Genomic DNA, 21,123 nt, shown 5'->3' with positions numbered 1-21,123 from the left:
CATATTCATGCATTCTGTTTGTCATTTCTAATTGAATCAGTCCTATGTAATCACCTTCCTTGCTGTGTCTGTAGATGTAAATGCAATTTTTTTTTCATTTTTGGTACTGTGTTTTAAGTGTGATTTTAAAGCTGAGAATGGTAACGTTGTTGACTTCAGTGGAATGTTGATCAGTTGTGATTCTTTTAGGAAGAGATGGTGGCATGTTGAGAATTTTGCTGCATAATATTTGCACCCTTTCTATGAAAAAAGGCAACATAGCACCAAAACAACAACAACAACAAAATGACACCAAACTAAAACAAAATCAGTTTTCTTTAATTACAGACTGCAGTTTATTTTCTAAAAATTATTGACAGACACAAAATTAAAGAATGGAATCCTAGGGTACTTAAAATTACATAATAAAAAATAAAGTAATTCTCTTGTGCTGGTATTTTATCAAATAACATTAATGGATGAGAATAGTTTCCCACTAATTACACTCTTAAAGATGTCACATGATAGGTATAGTAAACTGCATATTTCTGTGGATTGCCTAAAAAATCAACTCAAATGCTCCATTTCAAATATGAAGAAAGAAACTCACAGTTACTCAGCATCCAGATTTCTTTGTGAGTATTATTGTAGGGAGTACAATATGAGAAATATAATGGAATTTTCTTTTTATGCTCTACTTCCAATAAATTTTCTAAATTGTTGCTGTCCAGTAATACACACACTTTTCAGCAGCTGAAGTTGGACAGGCCTGGAGTTCCCTGGTTCTTCTCTCTTGTAAATTGCAGTAACATTGGCCACCTTTCAGAGAGCAGGGACCCCTCCTGAACTCACCTCAAATTACTCTGAAAGACATTCCATTCATATTGTCTTCATCATTTCTATGTAAAGCATATAAATGCAATCAAATATAGCATAACATAGATGGTTTAGTGAGAATTATTATTAATTCACATTCGTTTATCCTGTCTGATATCATCTGGGTAAGGAGAAAGACAAGTTCCAAGATAGTGGTCTATGCATATGAAAGCATTTATTTTCTAAAATGATAAAGATGTTTGTAATGGGTGGATTTAGTATCATTCAGTTTAGCCAACTAAAAGCTGGACTTTTAATTCAGGTTACTTTTCTGGATCATTCCTTTGGTCCTCTGGTCAGAGGCAGCCTTTCTGAGTCATGATTCCATGATCTTGAGAAAGGTGTTAAAGACAGGTGGGAGGATATTCATAATGGCTTTTGGAAAGCTTAATGCATTCATATCAATGATAAAAAGAACTCCACAGTGAATTTTTATACTGTGAATCATGTTTAAAAAGGCATTTATTTCTGGAGAAGAAAATGTGTTAGGCAGAAAATTGGCAACTACAGTCACAGTAATGTTTAACTCAATAAAAAAAATCCCAAAGACTTAATTATTTTTTCCTTTTGTTTTCAGTTTTAATATGGAACCCAGTTATGATTTTCTACATATTTATGAAGGAGAAGATTCCAACAGTCCTCTAATTGGCAGTTTTCAAGGCTCGCAAGCTCCTGAAAGAATAGAGAGCAGTGGTAACAGTCTGTTTCTGGCTTTTCGCAGTGATGCTTCTGTTGGAATGTCAGGATTTGCCATTGACTATAAAGGTACTGTTCTCATCGTAGTCTAAATAAAAGGAAAACGATGTTACTTAGTAATTATTGAGACTCAAATCTGTTTCCTTCTATATGTACTCACAACTGAATTGCCAAATACATTTATGCATCAATGTATGTTTTAAAAACTATTTTCTGTTAATATGTGAGGAACACAGACATCCTATTTAATAAAATCTCTTTCACATCACTTATGCACATTTTCATCTTCCAGAAAAAAAAAAGTAGGTAGAAGATGCCCATCAAAAGTAGCATTTGGAAAAAAGTTTGACAATAGTGAAATTGTCTTACCCAAGAAGACCACCTGACTACTTCCTCTTTCTTGTCAATACATACCAAGACATTTTCCTTTCCACATTGTTTTGAATCTACAAATGCATTTTTGAATTAATACTACTGGTTAGTATTTTCTTTCTTTTTTTTTTTTTTTTTTTTTTTGTAGAAGGTACCTCTTACTGGATAATGACTGGGTTACAGTGACTGTTTATTAAAGCCAGACAATCATTGAAGATGCTCCTTTCTTTTCCAGTCGCAGATGTTGTCTGTGGCTTAATTATAATCTTTGCTGTTTTTTATCAAGCTGTTTTTCAGCAGCAGAAGTGCTGCCTCAGCTTCTTATTCTTGGCAATTGAAGCAAACCACATTAATATACATGTTAAAAATGAAGAACAAAAATATCTAAGAAATACAGAAAAATATATACCGATAAAAGAGAAAGGAGTGAAAAAGAAATAATTTTTATGTTTAGTCTTCATCTGTCATCCAGCATCACAAATTATTCTCCATGAGTGCAAGGTTCTTCTCCCAAAGAAATTGTCATATTGCCATAAATAAAATCTTAGACTGTTTGTCCCCGTCTAAAAAAAATATCAAAAAAATGGGAAAACAATTTGTTCCAGGAAGTCTGCAAAGCCTGCAAGGAAAGAAAATGAGATGTTGAGCGGAAGGAGATAAAGAGATGAAGATGGCAATTGAAAATGTGCATACACATTTTCACTGTGTGTCTATGCATACACATTTTCACTGTGCTCTCAGCATAGTGTGATATGAGTTCCTCTATTCAACTGAGAGTTAAATGAAACTATAAAGAGATAAAAAAATAAAAGATACAAGAACAGGTTACCATATTTTAAAAAGTTATTGTACTCAATGGGCAGGATGTTTTTGCCTAATAATTTAATATTTTTCTGATGTATATTATTCAGTAATTTATATAGATTGTATAAAATTATAGAACACTTTTGAGTTGGAAAAGACCTAAAGATCATCTAGTTCCAACACCCCTGCCATGGTAGGGACACCTTCCTCTAGACTGGGTGCTCAAAGCCCCATCCAACCTTACCTTGAATACTTCCAGGGAGGTGACATCCAAAACCTCTCTGGGCAACCTGTTCCAGTGCCTCACCATGTTCATGGTAAAGGATGACTTCCTTATATTTAATCTAAACCTACCCTCTTTCAGTTTGAAGCCACTCTCCCTTGTCCTATCACTACATTCCCTTGTTGTTGACTACCTCAGCCTTTTCCATGTCCTAGGTAACCTGGGTAACCAGGTCTCCCATTTCTTTCTGGAGAGGACTCACATTTTCCTTAGTCTTCCTTTTGTCACAAATATACATATAGAAGTGGTGAATTCTAGAACTGGTTATTCTTTTTCTCAATACTAAATAGGAAAGTTTATGGAATCATTCAGTCTCAGCTTCATTATAATTTCCTCTTCCAGATAATCAGTCTTAAGCAAACATCCATGATACATGATTCAACAAAAATAATAGATTAATAAGCTGTTGAATAAATTAAACTGTCTGAAAAAAATCACTGAGAATAGTTTGTTTTGCCTTTTTTTTTATTGAAAGTATGTATAGATTTATTGTCATTCGTTTTAACAGAAAAGCCACGGGAAGCTTGTTTTGATCCTGGAAACATCATGAATGGTACAAGAATTGGAACAGACTTTAAGCTTGGTTCAACTATTACTTACCAGTGTGATTCTGGATATAAGATTATTGAACCTTCAACTATAACATGTGTAATTGGTGCGGATGGAAAGCCGGCTTGGAACAGAGCGTTGCCATCTTGTAATGGTATGTGCTCTTTTCTTACCATTTCCCTTGTCTGCCTAGTGAATTCAGTTTCTCAGTCCCCAAGACTATTTCCACTATTTCTACATATATGTCTTGTGCAAAAAAAAGAAAAAAAAAAGAATTAAGATTAATTATAGCTTAGTCAATAATATATTAAGTATTTAAAATGTCTTTAAACTCTGGAATCAACACATGTTCATATAATGATTGCAATGTAATATGTAAGATTCTTTAGACACCCAGTATTATTTAGAATAGCTATTACAGCCATCTCAATGCTGCATTAATTGTCATATCGGAATAAGAATTATAGTTACTGAGGCAGAAAATAAGAGTGACGTCTCAGAACTGTGGACTAATTTATCCTCTATTCCTTGTTTCAGTGTTTGTGTTGTGTATATGTATCTGTATATGGAACAATTTTACAAATCAAAAATAAGTTACATATATTAGTTAATAAAGTCCATAAAGTACTAATTTATTTATGTTGAAAAATAATCTCCTTCAAAATTTTAGATTTTTAATTATAAAAAACACAGTTTAGAGGGAAATGTTTTTATAACTCCATAAATTTACAATTTGTTTTAAATTAAGTGTGATACACTTTCATTGCAATGAAATGTTCAGGACTTGAGAATTTCATGCAGTAATCAGACTCTGTAGCATAGTTTCTGATATTCTCAAAGCAAGAAGAGAAGGAAATTATGAAGATTTTAAATTCATGCCATGAACTAATTCCTTGTGATATTTGAGTTTCACCTCAGCCACATAATCCTATTCTGCCTACTGATAAATCAAACTTCTCATCTTCTATCATTACATTGGATTTTTGAATAATTCATATAAGCAGCTAAGAGAAGATGTGGATTTGTAGTATTAATTGCTGCCTTTTTGTATAAGGAAGTCAAACTTGTGCAGATATTTCAAGCATGATTTTAAAGAGCTGTCAAGGAGCAGAAAGTACCGGGGTTCAATAAGGGCTAAGAGCCAAAGATATCCAAAGCACAAGCTCACTCACTAGGCAGAGCTGCACAGCACATGAGCCAGGTCTGCAGAGCCAGGAGTTGTTAACAAGTTGTTTTCGCAGCCCCTCATCAATGACCTTGTTGTCCACCTGGGCCATGGGTCCTCCTCTGAGTCAGTTCCCAGGAAGCTGTTGGGTGGTACTCTGCTATATGCAAGATACCCACAGCAGGGTAATATTGATTTACTTTGTGTTTTATAGTGGAAAGAGATCTTCATTGCTTAAAAGCAAATTAATATGACTGTGCTATTTTTAACAACCTTATTTATCAATTTATTTATAAAATAATTTCATTAGTGGTTTCTTCATTATTGGGTAAGATAACTTCTTACAACAATCTGTTATTCTGGTGAAAACTATTTTTTTATGAACACATTTCTCACAATAAAAAGAGCACTGAATTGCATGCAACTAATTTAATACAAGACTTATCTTTTAATGAAGATTTTGATAGGAAGCCAAGATTTTCCAAAATGTGAGAAGAGTGACAGCAGTACTTTGATTTCAGTTTATAGAAATCTATTTGCTCAATATCCAGCACAAGGAGATATTTGAACTTAAAAATAGTCACTCCATCTGTCCCTTAATATGCCACATTTACGGCCCATACATGGAGGAACATGCCATGCATACACTGTTCATTGTTTTTCTCATGATACGCACGGTACTACTACTCATATAAATCTTGACTTGTCTTGGGGATTTGAGCTGCACTATTCTTCAGTAGGTCTTCTAACTTCTGAAGCTCTAAAAACTTTCTCTTACCTTTCTGTTCCTTTTTTTTTTTTTTTTAACATACATATGAAGCCAACGATTTTTTATATGTATAATCTATGTGCAATTTTCATAATCTGGTAAGATATGAAGAAAAAAAAGCAATTCAAGCATACTTTCACAAAGCAGAATTTTTGGCATTCTGTAGGGCCAGCATATCTATGTATTCCTCTGTACCATTTTTAATGTGGTACCACATATTTTCCTCACCTGTTTTTAACATGGATAGATATAGACATATTTAAATTAAAACCCAACCTAAAGCCTGTATTAACAGTATATTTCAATTAAATAACTTTTACTTCCTGTCCTATGTGATTACTTGTAGCCAAATAAAACTTTCATTAATTCTAATTTTCAAGAAATTATAATAAAATTATCTCCTGAGAAAGAACCACTAGATATTTCAGAACAGGTAAACCAAACAAAAGCAAAACCAGTAAAGAGTCATTTTCTGATCTTTAGATTTTTTTTTTCTTTTTCAGATGTAACTAATATAGACAGCTCAAATTAATATAACATGTTTCTCTGTATTTGTTTCCAGCACCATGTGGAGGCCAGTATACTGGATCAGAGGGAGTGGTTTTATCACCAAATTATCCTCATAATTACACTGCTGGACAGACTTGCCATTATTCAATAACTGTCCCTAAAGAATTTGGTAAGAATTTCTTCTATTGATTTATCAATCATTATAATTTTCCTAATCATTATCATTGTCTTACTGTTTAAATGTCCTTTACGTGGAGTAATGACCTTAGGTTTACATTATATGGCAAATTGTTTATAAAACTAAATATATTCCTGACATGGAAAATTATTCTAGGATTTTAACCTTTTACTTCTCCCTAGAGTAACCAATTGACTTCAGATAAGACATCTATGTTTGCTATCTAAACACATCCTGAATACCTTTGTTATTTACATTATTCATCATTATAGGATAATCATTCATTCATGCTTCCTGCAAAGTAAAATCAGGTGTCACAAAACAAGCTCTTATATTCCTTTTACTTTCTAGCTTTTTGTCTTTCATGTTATGACAAGGGTAAGATGAGTGGAATCACACTTGTTTAACATGTACAGTGGAAGCATATCTGCATGAAAGTACCAGAAATGCTTGTGAAAAATCACTAAACTGATTATTTCAATGTGTGTAAATACTTGGACAGAATCTTTAAAACTCTAGCAATTGTATGTTAGGTGTAGTTTCCTGCAAAGCAGGTTTTTCCTAAGTCCAGACAAATACTTACTACTTATTTATCAAGAGGCTTAATTCACAGCAACTTAATGCATTTGGTACTTTCTGTGTACAATGAAACCTGTAAGGACTCAGCTGTAAACAAAATATTGATGGCTAGAATGACAAAATAATATTTTTATTGACTTGGTTTTACTTCATGTTTCTATTTCTAGATGATATTTGAATTTGGGGAACTATTTGATATTTAGTGAGATGTAATATTAAATTATTTATTAATATACTTTAAATTATGTACAGATGAAGTGCAAATTAAGTGTAACAAAATGTCAAAGTTGGTATCACACTGGTATTTTCTAATATTTGATCAGTTTTTATAGCCTGCTGATAAAAGAAGTACTAATGCAAATTTAAAAATTTGACAAACCAGTAAGTTTAAAAATATTTCCTCAGACTAAAGCAAGGTAAGCAACTAATCCCATGTGATAATAGATGATCCTTAATAGTTGCTATATTTGGCAATGTAATTTTGTTACAAACATTTCTGTTTAGATATTCCATTTTCTTATTCTTATAGGTACCTAAACAATAAGACTTGTTTGACTGGAGGTCACAGTTTTGGTAAAAGCATGATTTAATAAATTTGGTTTTAATTAAAAATATGGAAATAATGAAAACAAAAAATATTCTTGCACTTAAGTTTAATACAGCTGTTGTATCACATTAGACAATTGTATAAATTGGAAAAGTTTATGCAAGAATTCATTAATAAATAAGACAAACAGAAATACATCTTTAAATTCAATTTTTAACACTAAGTTCTTTTATCTCCTCTCTCTCTTTTTTTTTTTTTTTCTCTCTATCCTTTTTTTAATTTTGTTTTTTAAATTTAGTTGTGTTTGGACAATTTGCCTATTTTCAGACAGCTTTGAATGATGTCGCAGAATTATTTGATGGAGAAAACTCTCAGGCTAGACTTCTTAGTTCTCTGTCTGGATCCCACTCAGGTAATTAATACAGAAATATACATTTCTTACACAGCTCAGTTTGGAAAAAAAATCATCATGAGAATGGTATGAATTTACTTTGGAAATAAAATTATTTGAACAGGATGCTAAAGGAAGTAGAGTACCTTCTAAATCTTTGAATCAAGTCATTATTCTGGAACATATGGTTAGGCAAGAACTGATCCTGGGGTGGGTGTAGAAAAAGTTGAATGAAGTTCTCAGATCTCTATGTAAGAGGGCAGATTGGATGCTATAATTGTCTTCTCTGCCCTTAAACCTTTTGAAATACACATCTACATATTCTGAATGGCTAATTTACACAAATTACTTGTATTTACAAAATGCAATTATTTGTATGCAAACATGCACTTAGACTAAAAGCGGGCCAGCTGTTGCATTCAGGTAACTATAGCAAAGTGTTGACCCTGTGAAATCATAATTAGGCTTATATGGATTTCAACATGGCCACATTTCCAATGTGTGCATATATAATGAATGTATTCATCTTCAGTAAGTATAGTTTTTATATTTCTGCAGCAATTAATGCATTTTGTTAAACACTCCTAGTATTTTGGAGAGTTTATATGTGAGTTTAATATTTTTGCGGTGCAGGGCTATTCATGGGTTCTTGGTTTTTACTTTGAATAATTGGAGAAATATTTAATGGGAAAAGAATGTAACATATCTATTTGATTTGTAGTAAATATATGATTACATTAAAAACTCCATTCTTAATTTTTCTCTGGTAAGTCCAGATATTTGTGTTATGAGCTCACAAAAGATTCTAAGATTTGTTTAATTACTGACAAAAGTTCAACAACAAAAAAATTTAAATTTTTAAATTTGAGACAGCTGATCCCAACACCAAATTTTACTGCATCAAACTGGCATATAAAAGTTGGAACTAATGTCTGTTTTTACAGCAGACATTTAAAAATACTTGAAGGGTATTTAAACTACTGATTTTTATTTATTACTTGTCACATATCTGATTTTTATTGATTCAGGATAGGATTCTCCTACATGGAATTTCTAGTTGCAATAGTATAAAACTAATTAAAGTGAAAGACTTATATACCTAGTTATAGATGATATTTTAAATTATCATTAATTTCTGAAGAATTTAATAAAATATGGCTTCATAGAGTCCAGAGAGAATAAAAACTGTAGTCATATGTAGTGGAATTGTTGTACAAGTACTGCAATTTTGTCTAGAGTGTTTCATTATTGAAATTTTATCATGACTCCTGACAAATATGCCAGGAAAAGAGATAAAGTATATTTAATACTTTTTTATTAATTCACAAATCAGAAATAAAATTTGAAATGCCATAAGAAAGGTAATAACGTAATATAGTTAATGTGTGACCACATGAACTGTATGGAAGTTCATGTGGTCACATGAACTATTTATTGAAGCCACTACATAAAACAAGTCATGAGTTTACTCCCTCTGTTTTAGTCTTGAAATGGTAAACATTCCATGAAGACTCCTGTGGCATTTTTCAAATGCTTTTATTTGTTTAATGTGTTTTGCAAGGCAAAGTAAACCTCTCGGTCACAGAAAAGAGTTAACTAAAAAGTCTTCTAATAATTTTGGCCCAAACAGCAGTAGGGTTCGCATCACGTAGTTTATTGTAGCTCTAGTTCCAGCTGCTGCAGTAAATTCCAGGTTTCTCTTGTTGAATCATGAAGTGTTTTTATTCTGGCCATGGCAAATTTAATTTTGTACAATGTTATTTATGTTTTTTTAACTATAGAGGAAAACATGAAACTGTGTGTTTTAACAGCATATTTGATTATGTATTGAAGAGCTATAACTGTTGTTTCTGTTTTGTGTATTTATTTTCTGTTTCCATTTGTAGGAGAGACATTGCCTTTGGCTACATCTAATCAAATTCTTCTGCGATTCAGTGCTAAGAGTGGGGCATCAGCCAGGGGCTTTCACTTTGTTTACCAAGGTAAACATGTCTGCTTTTGGTGGAAGACAGAGGTGCCAATTTCATGAATTGTATTATTTTTAATTCTGCATATGCCTTAATTTATTGCTTTAAATGTGAGTGTAGTCTTCACCTTTTTTCCAGAGATCAGGGACTTCTCCTGATGGCAGACTGGCTTTCTAACAGCAGTTGTCTGTGTTTATCCTGTCTGGCCACACAGACTTGAGTATGTCCAGCCTTTCTCAGTAGTTGGCAATCTATTGCTCCCTTACTGCTGAGTGAGCTCAGGGGGTTTAGGAGTGTGCTTAATTGTATTAGTCTTTCTCAGTATTCCCAGTTGATTTTTCAAGTTTTTGTTTAGGCTGCTAAGGATTCTGTCTTGAAGAGCTTGGAGAGAAAATTGCTGCAGCAGAGACCATCAGGCAATTTCAGTATTGAAGTCTGGGTGGGAGACTTGCTGGTCTGTTTCTGACCCAGCTGACCTTGAGGAGACATTCTGTGCATGTCTGCACTCTGCCGCTGAAATGCAAGAATGTCACAGCATGGCCAAGTCTGTTAGCATTCTGCTGGGCAGCAGAGCATGCTTAGCTGATCCATGAGTCTTGAATGCAGTCTGGTGACACCGGGAGCATTGCTTACAGATTCATTGCCTGTACAGGCAACAAATGCAGTCCCAAAGGGACTGGCTTCTGGGCAGCTCACTAGATGTATTGTATACACACCCAGTAAGCTTAATGAGAGAGTCATTGCACGCTTTTACTAAAGTGAAGCGTGAAAGTAGTTTGGAATAGTTTTAAACAATATTATTAAGTTTTCTAGATTCCTCTTTTATTTTTTTTTTTTTTTAAGATTGGAGTTCTTTATGTAGAGTTTTAGTGTGTTAGTTTGACACGAAAAATAAATGGAAAGAAATGTCTTACCTCAAGAATATTTCCACAGTTTAAAGAAGCTTGGTAGGACTGATTGTTAAGCCTTCTGACTCCTGTGTTTATAGAAAGATATCACCATGACTGAACACTCTCCTTTGGATATATATCAAGATACTGTTACCTGCTCTTGTTACACATCAAAAGTATCTTACATACACTTCCATTAAAACTTGTCATCCAAAATTAACCGTAAAAGAGGAGGACTATAAACTTTTGGAGTTAGAAAAGCGCTTTCAGCATTTGAGTTCTTATTCATTTGCATTTGAATGACATATTTCTGTCCTACTCTGTTATTGTTAACACTCTGAAGTGTTACTTTTTTGCTGCTTTTGAAGAATTCATAGTGACAAAACCCCATGATTCTATTAGCTGTATATATACACACGTAGAGTGCTATTGAATACGAAGCCTCCAGGAGAGCACAATGCTATGCCTCATTTCAGACATTTATACTTTCATTAACTCTAAGAAATAGATTTTAACAAATGCGAGCACAAAATGAGTTAGAAAATGTCACTTTGTTTGTCTCATAAAAAATCATGAAGCTATTTAAATGCCATGGGATTTAAATAGCTTTATTTAAATATTTAAATAACATTTTCATATGTTTTAAAATATATATATTAAGAGCTTTACTAAATATAGTTATATACGTATACATATATTGATTAATGAGTTAGTGGGATTTAATAAGCTCTTTTTGAGATTTTTTTTTCCTCTTCTTATAAAGCATGTGATACATCCAATGATCACCTGCTTGCTAGCCTTTTAAATACTTCAGAAATTACATCCACTCTCACACTGAACACAGTAAGCTGGTCTGCAAAGTCAATCATTTTATTTATTGCCCTCTATTCCAGACTGACCTTCTTCCCTGTTCTCTTTTCCACTGGGCTGATTTCAATTTTGTTTCACAGTGGTGTGAAACATTTACTGAAAAATGGAGGATAATTACTATAGAAAATGGAATGCCTCTCTGATACAGCTTGAGAAGTCTAGGTTGACAACACTGTAGGTAAAAGCTAAAAGGAAGGCTCGAGGGAGAAAAGGTTATTGCTTGCCTTATTTCACATTCTGGTTTGAACAACCGACAGATAGGGGCTTTAGCATCTGATTCAGTTTTAATGGCTTTTGTGCTGCCACTTTCCTCAATAACTTCTTTTGATTTGGGTATGCCATCTATGACTTCATTTCTTTCCTCAGATGATCACATTTCCTTGTAATTAATGCAATAGGTAAAGAGTGTTTGTAATATGAGACTAAATGAATATTGAGTCTTCCAAAATATTAGGGTCAGGTATGTTGATATATGCTAAGAACAATCACATGTAAAAAGACTGGGATCTTTTTTTTCAGGCTTTCTTATGATTTTCTTCCTGCTATGACATCACCTAAGAAACAAGAGCCTATATTTTTTATAACTCAGGCTGCAGCAGTACAGAGTTCCTTCCTTAAAAAGTAATTACCTTTCTACCGTCCAAATATTGATGGTGTTTTAATATTTGTCTTGTTTTACTTGTTATACAATACATGAACTAGTTTATTATGTCAATTGATATTTTAAAGAGGATTATTAAGAAAGTTAGTATACTAGGATGAAGAAGACAAAGAAGACAAAAATAAAAGAAGATTGTGGCTTTAACAATCAAGTTGATCTAGTTTGTTACAAGAATAAAATGCACAGGCCCACATTGTCTGCTAAGTGTAATTAGAGAGCAGAATTAAGACTGTTAGTATTACTTTTTATATGTGCTACCATGACACATTATGTCCTGCTTTAAAGCAGACATCCTGGAGAGGTAATTGATGCCCTGAGCCTGTCAGTGTTTAAGAGGAATTTGAAAAATGCATTTAATAACAAGTTTTAACTTGGTCAGTCCTGAATTGGAAAGGCAGTTGGATGATTGTTGTTGGTCTCTTCCAGCTGAAGTAATCTTGGAGGCATTTCAGCTGAGCTGTCAGTTGTGTCACCTTTTAAAGAAACAGACCTTTTTTCCCCTAACTTTTTACAGATGTTAGAAACTATTCTGCATTTTTCCATGAACTATTTAAATCCCATTTTAAGCAGTGTGGAACTACCTAACTTTGTTGTTATCTATAGCTTGCATTGCATCTATTCTTAAGGCAGAAGGGGTGGGGGAGTAGAGAGGGAGAGAGAAGGATTAAAAAAAATAGTACCTCATGGTGATTTTGTATCTTTAGCATTTCTTGTCTCACAAGTAACCATTAACAGAGTATCAGTAAAACTTCTGAAAAAATGAGCAAAATGTCAATTTTAAATGTCATTGGGTGTTTCTTGTGGGCAATAGAATAATTTGATACAACTGCAGCCATGGATGTTTCTGGCTGTCAGGACTGATCTCAGTAGAATGTCAGCTTTTAGTCTAAAAAAGTATTTCTGCTGTGTGAACTAATTTAAGAGTGCTAGTAAACTGCTCCTAAATTTGCTATCATGTCAAAGATAGCTTGCTCACAGGAAAATAACTTTCATAAGGGAATATTATAATGAAACCATATGATCTGACATTCTTTATTGAGAGGTGCTAAAAGGTCTAGTTACGCAAAAAAACTATATACTACTAGTGCATGTATGCAAATTTCCTAATGCTATTACTGAAAGTTATAGGATGTTTTTAAATCTGACTTAAAAATTGTCCTTTGCCTGCAGAGCTGCTGCAGGGAGTCTCCAGATGTGGTTGCTAGGTAAGGGTTAGAGAAACAGGAAGGATTATTTTTTCTATGGATTTGACTCTTTTATAAAATTGGGTGAAAAAATACATAGAGAAAGATGGTATTCCCATAGGAGGCTGAGGAAGAGTTTCTTCCACACAATGAGTGGAAAATACTCCAGGAGCGATGCTAAAATTTTCAGTCCGTTCATGTAACCTCTTAGGTAAGACAGATAAGCTTTGGACATGTGAGAAGCTAAAAGTTTAACTAACCAGTGGCTGAGGTGGTGACCTGTGTAGGAGGAGGCCTCAAGCTACCATGAGCTATTCACAAACAGCATCCTGTGAAGCTGGTGTGAGCAATCTCTCACATGCCTACATTCCCACTAGTCAGAAGAACAAGTGGTGCCTCAGAAATATTTGAGAGTGACAACTGCTTTGGGGCCGAGGTGCTGCTGGGTACGTGCTGCTAGAGACGCTGCTGGAAGGATTGTTGGAGGCACTCTTGGAAAGAGGCACTCCCTGAAGAAGGGCTTCTGAAGGGGCTGTGGCCTCTGGGGGACAGCTGCTGGAGTGAGAACACCTCAGAGGGGTTGGCAGCCTGTGAAAGTACTATTCTGCGGTAGGAACCGTGGCTCATGGATGACCCATGCTGCAGAAGCAACATTCAGAAATAGGGTGATGTGGAAACCTGAAAAAGCAAAAAGGAGGAGAAACACGAGTAAAATGCTAAATACATTGTTAGAGAAGGTGGGGGAAAGCAAAAAGAGAGCACATACCCTAACTTCCTGTGCTGCCTCTCACCTCATTGGTACAACAAAGATGGACACAAGGAAGTTGGGAAAAAGGAGAGGACAGGTGCTTGAAGTTGAGCCTGAGCCTGGTGAGAATGAAGTAAAACTGTTTAATTAATTTGATTGATTTTTTGTGTCCTCTTTAATTCCTGAGTCAGTGATCAGAAGCTTGTGTAAAATTGTTAGTAAATTAAGCATAATTAAGTTCTAATTTCTTGAATCTAAACTGGTTTGTCCACAAGAATGTACTGAGCCCTCTTCTGTCACATAATTGTGAATGATTTATCTCGTGGCCAAAATGCCCATTTGAACAAGTAGCCCTGACCAAGAGATGTATTAATGCTTAATTACACGCCAGAAGCTGTAGTTCCAGACCTATGACAGATTGGATGTGTTAGCAGCCATCATCATGTAGGCTATTGTAAAGTCATCATTTATTCCACTGTATACAATAACATGGAATAAAAAGATGTGAGTAAAACAGTGCTGGTACAGAAGATGAGTGGGTAGAGAACAGGCTGTTAATCCAAATAAAAGAGAAAAAAAGAACAAGGTGGATCAGCTGAATTGACCTCGCAGTCTGCATCTGGCCTGCAGGTTACCATCAGGAAGAACTGTGACTCTGTGAAATCCCTGAACTATGGTTTCATCATTTTCCTTCCACAAGTGCAGAAAGGTTTCCTGCCAGTATTAGAACTGCGTGCATGAACAAGTTTTATAGAGCATCTGTGTGATACTGAGGTCCTGTTGAGAACTTAATGACAAATTCCTATGTATTTGAGCAAAGACAGGTATATTAAGTTTGCTGAAAGGTGAGTTGTTTGTTTAAACTGTGAAAGGTGTTTAACCATTTAAAAAAAACTTAATAAAAAGGATTTGCCTTTGTTTTGCTGTATTACGCGTTTACCCAGGAGTATGGTAGTTTACCTCTGATCATTCTTTAAATCCTGAGTACATTTTACAACTTTCTATAGCTTTCAAGGTTAAAATCTGCAACCGACCAGTGTACTGCTTTAGAAGAAAAATACATGTTATTGTATCTGTCTCACCTTGTCTGACTAATCAACTGACTGCATATTAATAAAAAAGAGAATGTATTTTTTTCTGTTATTGCTAGTATTAATGATTTATAAATCTTCTGAGAAAAAGCTTTTCTCTACATTCAGTAATACTTGGGCAAATAACTGTTATAGGTGGTAGCAATGCTTAAACTGGTAATGTAATCTTAAATGACAACTTTCATTGTTCTGCTAAAATGTGTTGCATGTTAAATCCTAGATTTAAGATAAAATTGATTTCAATGAGTGCTCCGTATCCAACTTGTTAGGAAATGTTAATTTTTGGAGCATTTATAAGTACTTAAAATTTAATTATGATTTTGAATAGAGCAAATGACAGCATAAGAAATAGGATGAGAGTAAAGTTATCAATATTAGAATAAGTATGTGTAAGCTGTATACACCTTGTCTTTTACTTAGTGACCAGGGTAACTGAACAGGTGTGGTGGGGGTGTGTACAGTTGTGCCCATGAACAGGCAGAAATATCACTCTTCACGCTTATGGGTCCGCAAAGGAATTTAAACATAATGCTGTAAAATAAAACTAAATATAGCTGTGATTCTGCATACATTAGTGAGCCAGAAGCACCATGCTTGAAAATCTTCCAGGAATAAAGTGTAACACCCACCTTCTTTGTGGTTTTTTTTTCCTCCCTGGTGCCATTTTGTGTGGTTGACTTAAGGACTAAATCGCAGGCAATTTTCATGGTGTTGCTTATTCATAATTAGATGCAGTGACACTCTAAAACTAATTCTTGAACAAACCAAGGTGATGAAACAAAGCTTTTGAGCATGACACTCACACAGAAAAATTGCATATATTTAATAAGATTTTTAAAATTTACCTTTATTTATTATACTGTAAAACATAGATGATATTGCACACTCTGTCATTTTCTGTATAAATATTTGCATTTGTGTTTAAATTGGCATTTACTAACTGCAAAATGATATGTAGTAAGAGCAGTTTTCTATATGAACAATATGCACAACAGCAAAAGTCAGTAGACATAAAAAATACCTGTTATTAAGAAGTCTTTATAAGTAACGAAGCCAAAGGGAAAACTATCTCATAGTCTTCTAATGAATGTTATTATTTTGCTCTTTATATATTACTTGCAGTCTTTTAACTGTTCTTGTATCACATCTGGTTTATGAATTCCCAGGCATTACTGGTAAAAAAAAAATTGTTGTCAAAAGAAAACACTGACATAGCCTGGACAGTGTATGATAAATATGATCAATATGATAATATGATCCAATATGATAAATTAAATATTTGTAAGATACTTACAAATTATTTTCTTTATATCTGATTATTTCTTTATATCTGATTATATTTTCTTTATATTTGATTAGCTACACCATAAAATTTTTCTTGGCTTCTATATGAGAAAGTTCTAGTGAGAAGCTGAAGTCCCCATATTTGTTAAGTGAAGTAGGTGGTAGATGTAGTATCCTGTCATTGAAGAGAGCCAGAGAAACACCCACTGATCTTCTCATGCCTAAAGATGTGCATCCAAAGTCAAAATGTCTCCGAGCTGCCATGGCACTCACATGACTGTACACAGGCACAGCCCAAAACCACATTCCAGCTAACAGCCATGAAAGCATTAGTCCATTCTTTGAGAACACAGAAGCAGAGCAAGTAACATGAATTAAGCTCTGTCCTATAAAAAACAATCAGTATTTTTACTGGTCTATTTTTTTTTATTATGACTGTCATTTGTATTCATGACTTTATATTTTTCTCTCTGTATACAGCTGTTCCACGCACAAGTGATACACAGTGTAGCTCAGTTCCAGAGCCTAGATATGGAAGGAGAATTGGCTCTGAGTTTTCAGCAGGCTCTGTTGTTCGGTTTGAGTGTAGTCCTGGCTATCTGCTACAAGGCTCAAAAGCTATCCGGTGTCAGTCTGTACCAAATGCCTTAGCTCAGTGGAATGACACAGTACCAAGCTGTGTAGGTAAGCAATTACATTTACATTGTCTGTTCTGTCACAGTCTCTGAATGAGGATGCAGGAATTGTTTCAGAAAATAGTGTTTAACCCATATATTCACTCTCCTTCGATTAATATCAGTCATGCACAATTTAAAAGAGCAGTTTTCCATATCAAGAAATAATTGAGTACCAGCTGGCTCATAGGCAGTATATTGTTTCATATAATGACTTATATTATATGAACAAGTGTGATGCACATTTTCTTGAACATTCATTATTTTCATGACTTATCTACGACTTGAAATACAAGAGAGAATTTAATTCTCCAGAAGTGTCTATACCTGTTTTATTACACAGTGCTTACGTATTTCTATCAGACATAGGATAATGATTTCTTTTTTCATGCAAAATCATAGTGTGTATTGAAGGATGGTGGCATTGTTAAGTATAATTAATTTTCTTTAGTCTGTCAATAGACCTCCACTGAAATAATGCTTAGCACTAAAGCTTTTTTGTAAATGTTGAAATGTTTTTACCTTCTCCCTATCTGGATTTTTATTTAAAAGTCATTCCTATTCCTAGGAATTTACTCTAGCATTAATTAGAGTGTTCTAAAAATAAATGCAGATATCCTGTTTTCTGCATATTCTGTTGGGTTTTTATGTTCAGGGTTTGTTTTGTTTTGTTTTTTGGTGTGGTGGTTGATGTTGTTATTGTTGTTCAGTTTTCTTGAACCTTAAAGAACCAAATGTGTATACACTAAAAAATATTTAATGTACTACACCGCTTTTATAAACTAGATTCAATATTGGAAATATCTTGGGCTGTGGGTAAATTCACATGATTTCTGTCCATCATGATCATGTTTAATGTTATGTATTTACAGTTTGTTCTTACTCTAAGTAAGATATGACCCCTCTGCTGCTGGGCTGTTCTAGGCTGTACACATGCAAAATTAAGTTCATTTCTGAATTGTTTATTCAGGCAGGTTGTATCTTATTCTGGATATCATTAATGTATTTTAGATAAGATGCATTCTAAATTCAGATGATTGCTTCATGTCTATGTGTCTTAATGCTACAAAAACAGATTATTATAATTATCTTGATCTTAGTAAAATTATTATTACTTCTCTGTTCTCTGAAGTGGTTTAAGTTGTGTAATAATTTGTGATAATACTTTCTTTCAGTGCCATGCAGTGGGAATTTTACTGAGCGCAGAGGTACTATTCTTTCACCAGGTTACCCTGAACCTTATGGTAACAGCTTGAATTGTGTGTGGAAAATCATAGTGACTGAGGGATCAGGTATTCAGGCAAGTCCGTGTTCTGTCAAGCATGGAATATTAAATACTTTTTTTGTTTATTTCTCTAAACATTTCATAGATTAGTAATTCTATAACTGGGGACTGGAGTACTTGAAATATTAGTGCTTTGGATTTCTCATTATTGTTCTTTGGTTAGCTTTATTTTATTTTACTTTATTTTCACACAGGGGTATGAATAGGTAGTGATTAACAAGATATTTTTTGTTTTAATTGTGTTGTATATTGAAAGCAGGTCCTGATCCTTCAATCTGATATACAAATACCAGCTCTTTCTATCTGCTAGGGTATTACTGAGGCCCTTGAGAGCGCTGCAGCTATCTTGATTATCTGCTCATTTACACTTTGAGTAATTATTCAAAATGATGCAACGCTTATGCAAAATCCTTCTTACTTACCTTGTGTCATATTTTCTAAGAGTTAACACAATGCAAAAAGTGAATATTCATTTTTCATTTGCATTCCTTTCACTGATGTGGCTTTTGTTTGGATATCTTATTTTTAATTTCTTTTCATTTTGTTGGTTTTAGAACATTTAAAGATGCACATGGCTTGTTGGCCTAAAAAAGTTCTGTGGTCCTGTTTTATAGATCCAGGTCATCAGCTTTGCAACTGAACATAATTGGGACTCCCTTGAAATATACGATGGTGGAGATATGACAGCACCACGTCTTGGGAGCTTTTCAGGTTAGGATATACCATGATTTAAAGATACAGTTTTATATATAGATATGTATGTGAGAGAACATGTCTTTATTTGCTCACACATATAGATAAGGAGTATATATTCATAATTTCTGATACCATTATGAAATGTTCTTGTTTTTGGGAGGAGACTTCAGCTGGCGTAAGCATGTCAATATTCAAATTCAAAGAGGTTTTCAGAAGAAAATAGGACACTAAAATATTTAACTTTGATTAGTGGAATTTAGTTGATAATACTCTCAAAAAATCCTTTATTTTATCTTTCCCGGCCCTCGCATGGAGGAGATACATGGATATAAATTGGTACTGACATTCAAGGAGCTTTTCTTGACAGCTTTGACTTAACTTATCCTTATTAGCCTGCCTTTCTCATGAAAAAGATGAAGCATTCAATCTTCACCTAAACTCACCAGACCTCACAGAACAAACCATTTTAATACAACTGGAATATTAAAAGAACAGATAATTAGTTATTTAAAATACATCAAGCACATACACTTTTTCTCTTTTTATATGGGACTTTTTTCTAGAAAGTGTGTTCTATAAACCAAACCAAGAGAAAGGGATTAGGTCATGAATAATAACCCAGACTCATGATTACTGCTCTGATCCTGATGTAGCTAAAGCAGATGGATTTTTGCCTCTGGTCATTTCACAAACTTTTGAAGTATAGATGTATATTGGATTAGTAAGGAAATGAAGAATCAGGGTAAAAAAATTACTGATTAACACAATGCCACAAGGTGTGGCATATCCCTTTGGTCAGTTAGGGGCGGCTGTCCTGGCTGTGTCACCTCCCAGATTCTTGGCTACCCTCAGCCTCCTCACTGGTGGGATGGTGTGGGAAGGCCATGACACTGTGTAAGTGCTGTTCAGCAATACCTCAAACATTCCCTTGTTATCAATATGGTTTTGGTCACAAAACCAAAACACAGCACTGTGCCACCTACAGTGATTAATTCCATCCCAACCAGACCCAGCACAAGAGTTGTAACATATTAATTTGAGTGCTAGTAATGAGGCTGTATGCTAAATTGGCAATAAGGAAAATAAATTATGAAAATTAATCTACTTTTGGAAGTGAATTATGTGGCTAATATATTGGAACCATTGGATAAAGAACAGATTAAACTATGCATTTAACAATATTCTATTTAACAATACTCAAGACTCACGGCACTTCTTATTCTACAAAATAAGTGTGTCATCTTGCTTTAGCTTAAAATCCTTCCTAATATCCAGGGAAACTGAAAAAGACAACTTTTTATATTAGAAATATTTCATTGGAGATAAAGTAGCATGGATTTATTGTGGACTTGTCTTTTGTATAATGAATGTCAGATCTAAAATGAAGAACTATTTTTCTGCATGGGAAAGAATATGTAAAGAGAACATTAAATCTTCTGTTCTCAAAACGGAACCAATGATGTGGTATTGAAACTGAATTCCAGGAATGATTTCATGAGTGGTAAAATTTCTCTCTTACTAAATCTTGTATGAAACTAATGTCTTCTGATTCACTCTCTGTGGCTTCTTCTGTCTTCTGAATACACGTTCAAGAGGTAAAGGTGTACAATTACTAAGAACTGACTAAATTGTGCTGATTATGTCAGAGAGTTGATTTGGAAAGGTGAATTCACTGAGTCTGTGTCTTTTTGGCCAGTCCATAATCCTTTCCACGATTCCTGGATGACTGAGATTGCCTGTTTGAGCTCGTTATGTGCTCAGTGAAACTCTCTTCTCTGTATAACATTGGCTGCATGATGTGTAGAGCAGATCCTTCCTTTGAATACATATGTATATTTATATGTGTGTATTGACATTTACAGAGAGAGGGAAAACAAATACAGTAGTCATTGAGGTTGACATCTGGAGAATCTACCTTTGTGATGGTAGTTAAATTTAGAAAGAAATTAGGTAAAAATGTGACCCATGCTGTATGCTTGTGTTAATCCAAGAAATGCTTAAAATGACCATTGATCTCCATTCTTGGCCTAGAAATTTCTTAGGTAGCTACACAGACTTTCACACATTGAGTGTAA

The 21,123-nt window shown here is 34.0% G+C and overlaps 1 protein-coding gene across 1 annotated transcript in view; it reads left to right on the top strand.

Moving 5' to 3' along the window:
* The window catches only part of CSMD1 (CUB and Sushi multiple domains 1), a 1,068,142-nt gene that overhangs the window by 904,841 nt on the left and 142,178 nt on the right, over positions 1–21,123 (top strand). The window contains exons 29-36 of the mRNA XM_041477428.1: positions 1,433–1,620; positions 3,519–3,713; positions 6,056–6,172; positions 7,606–7,719; positions 9,585–9,680; positions 16,874–17,077; positions 18,243–18,367; positions 18,967–19,063. Coding sequence (XP_041333362.1) covers positions 1,433–1,620; positions 3,519–3,713; positions 6,056–6,172; positions 7,606–7,719; positions 9,585–9,680; positions 16,874–17,077; positions 18,243–18,367; positions 18,967–19,063 — 1,136 coding nt within the window. The remainder of the gene's footprint in view (positions 1–1,432; positions 1,621–3,518; positions 3,714–6,055; positions 6,173–7,605; positions 7,720–9,584; positions 9,681–16,873; positions 17,078–18,242; positions 18,368–18,966; positions 19,064–21,123) is intronic.

This window comes from Pyrgilauda ruficollis, unplaced genomic scaffold (assembly GCF_017590135.1).
Source record: "Pyrgilauda ruficollis isolate IOZ18807 unplaced genomic scaffold, ASM1759013v1 scaffold40, whole genome shotgun sequence".
NCBI lineage: Eukaryota > Metazoa > Chordata > Aves > Passeriformes > Passeridae > Pyrgilauda > Pyrgilauda ruficollis.
This window is presented reverse-complemented; position numbering and strand designations above follow the sequence as displayed.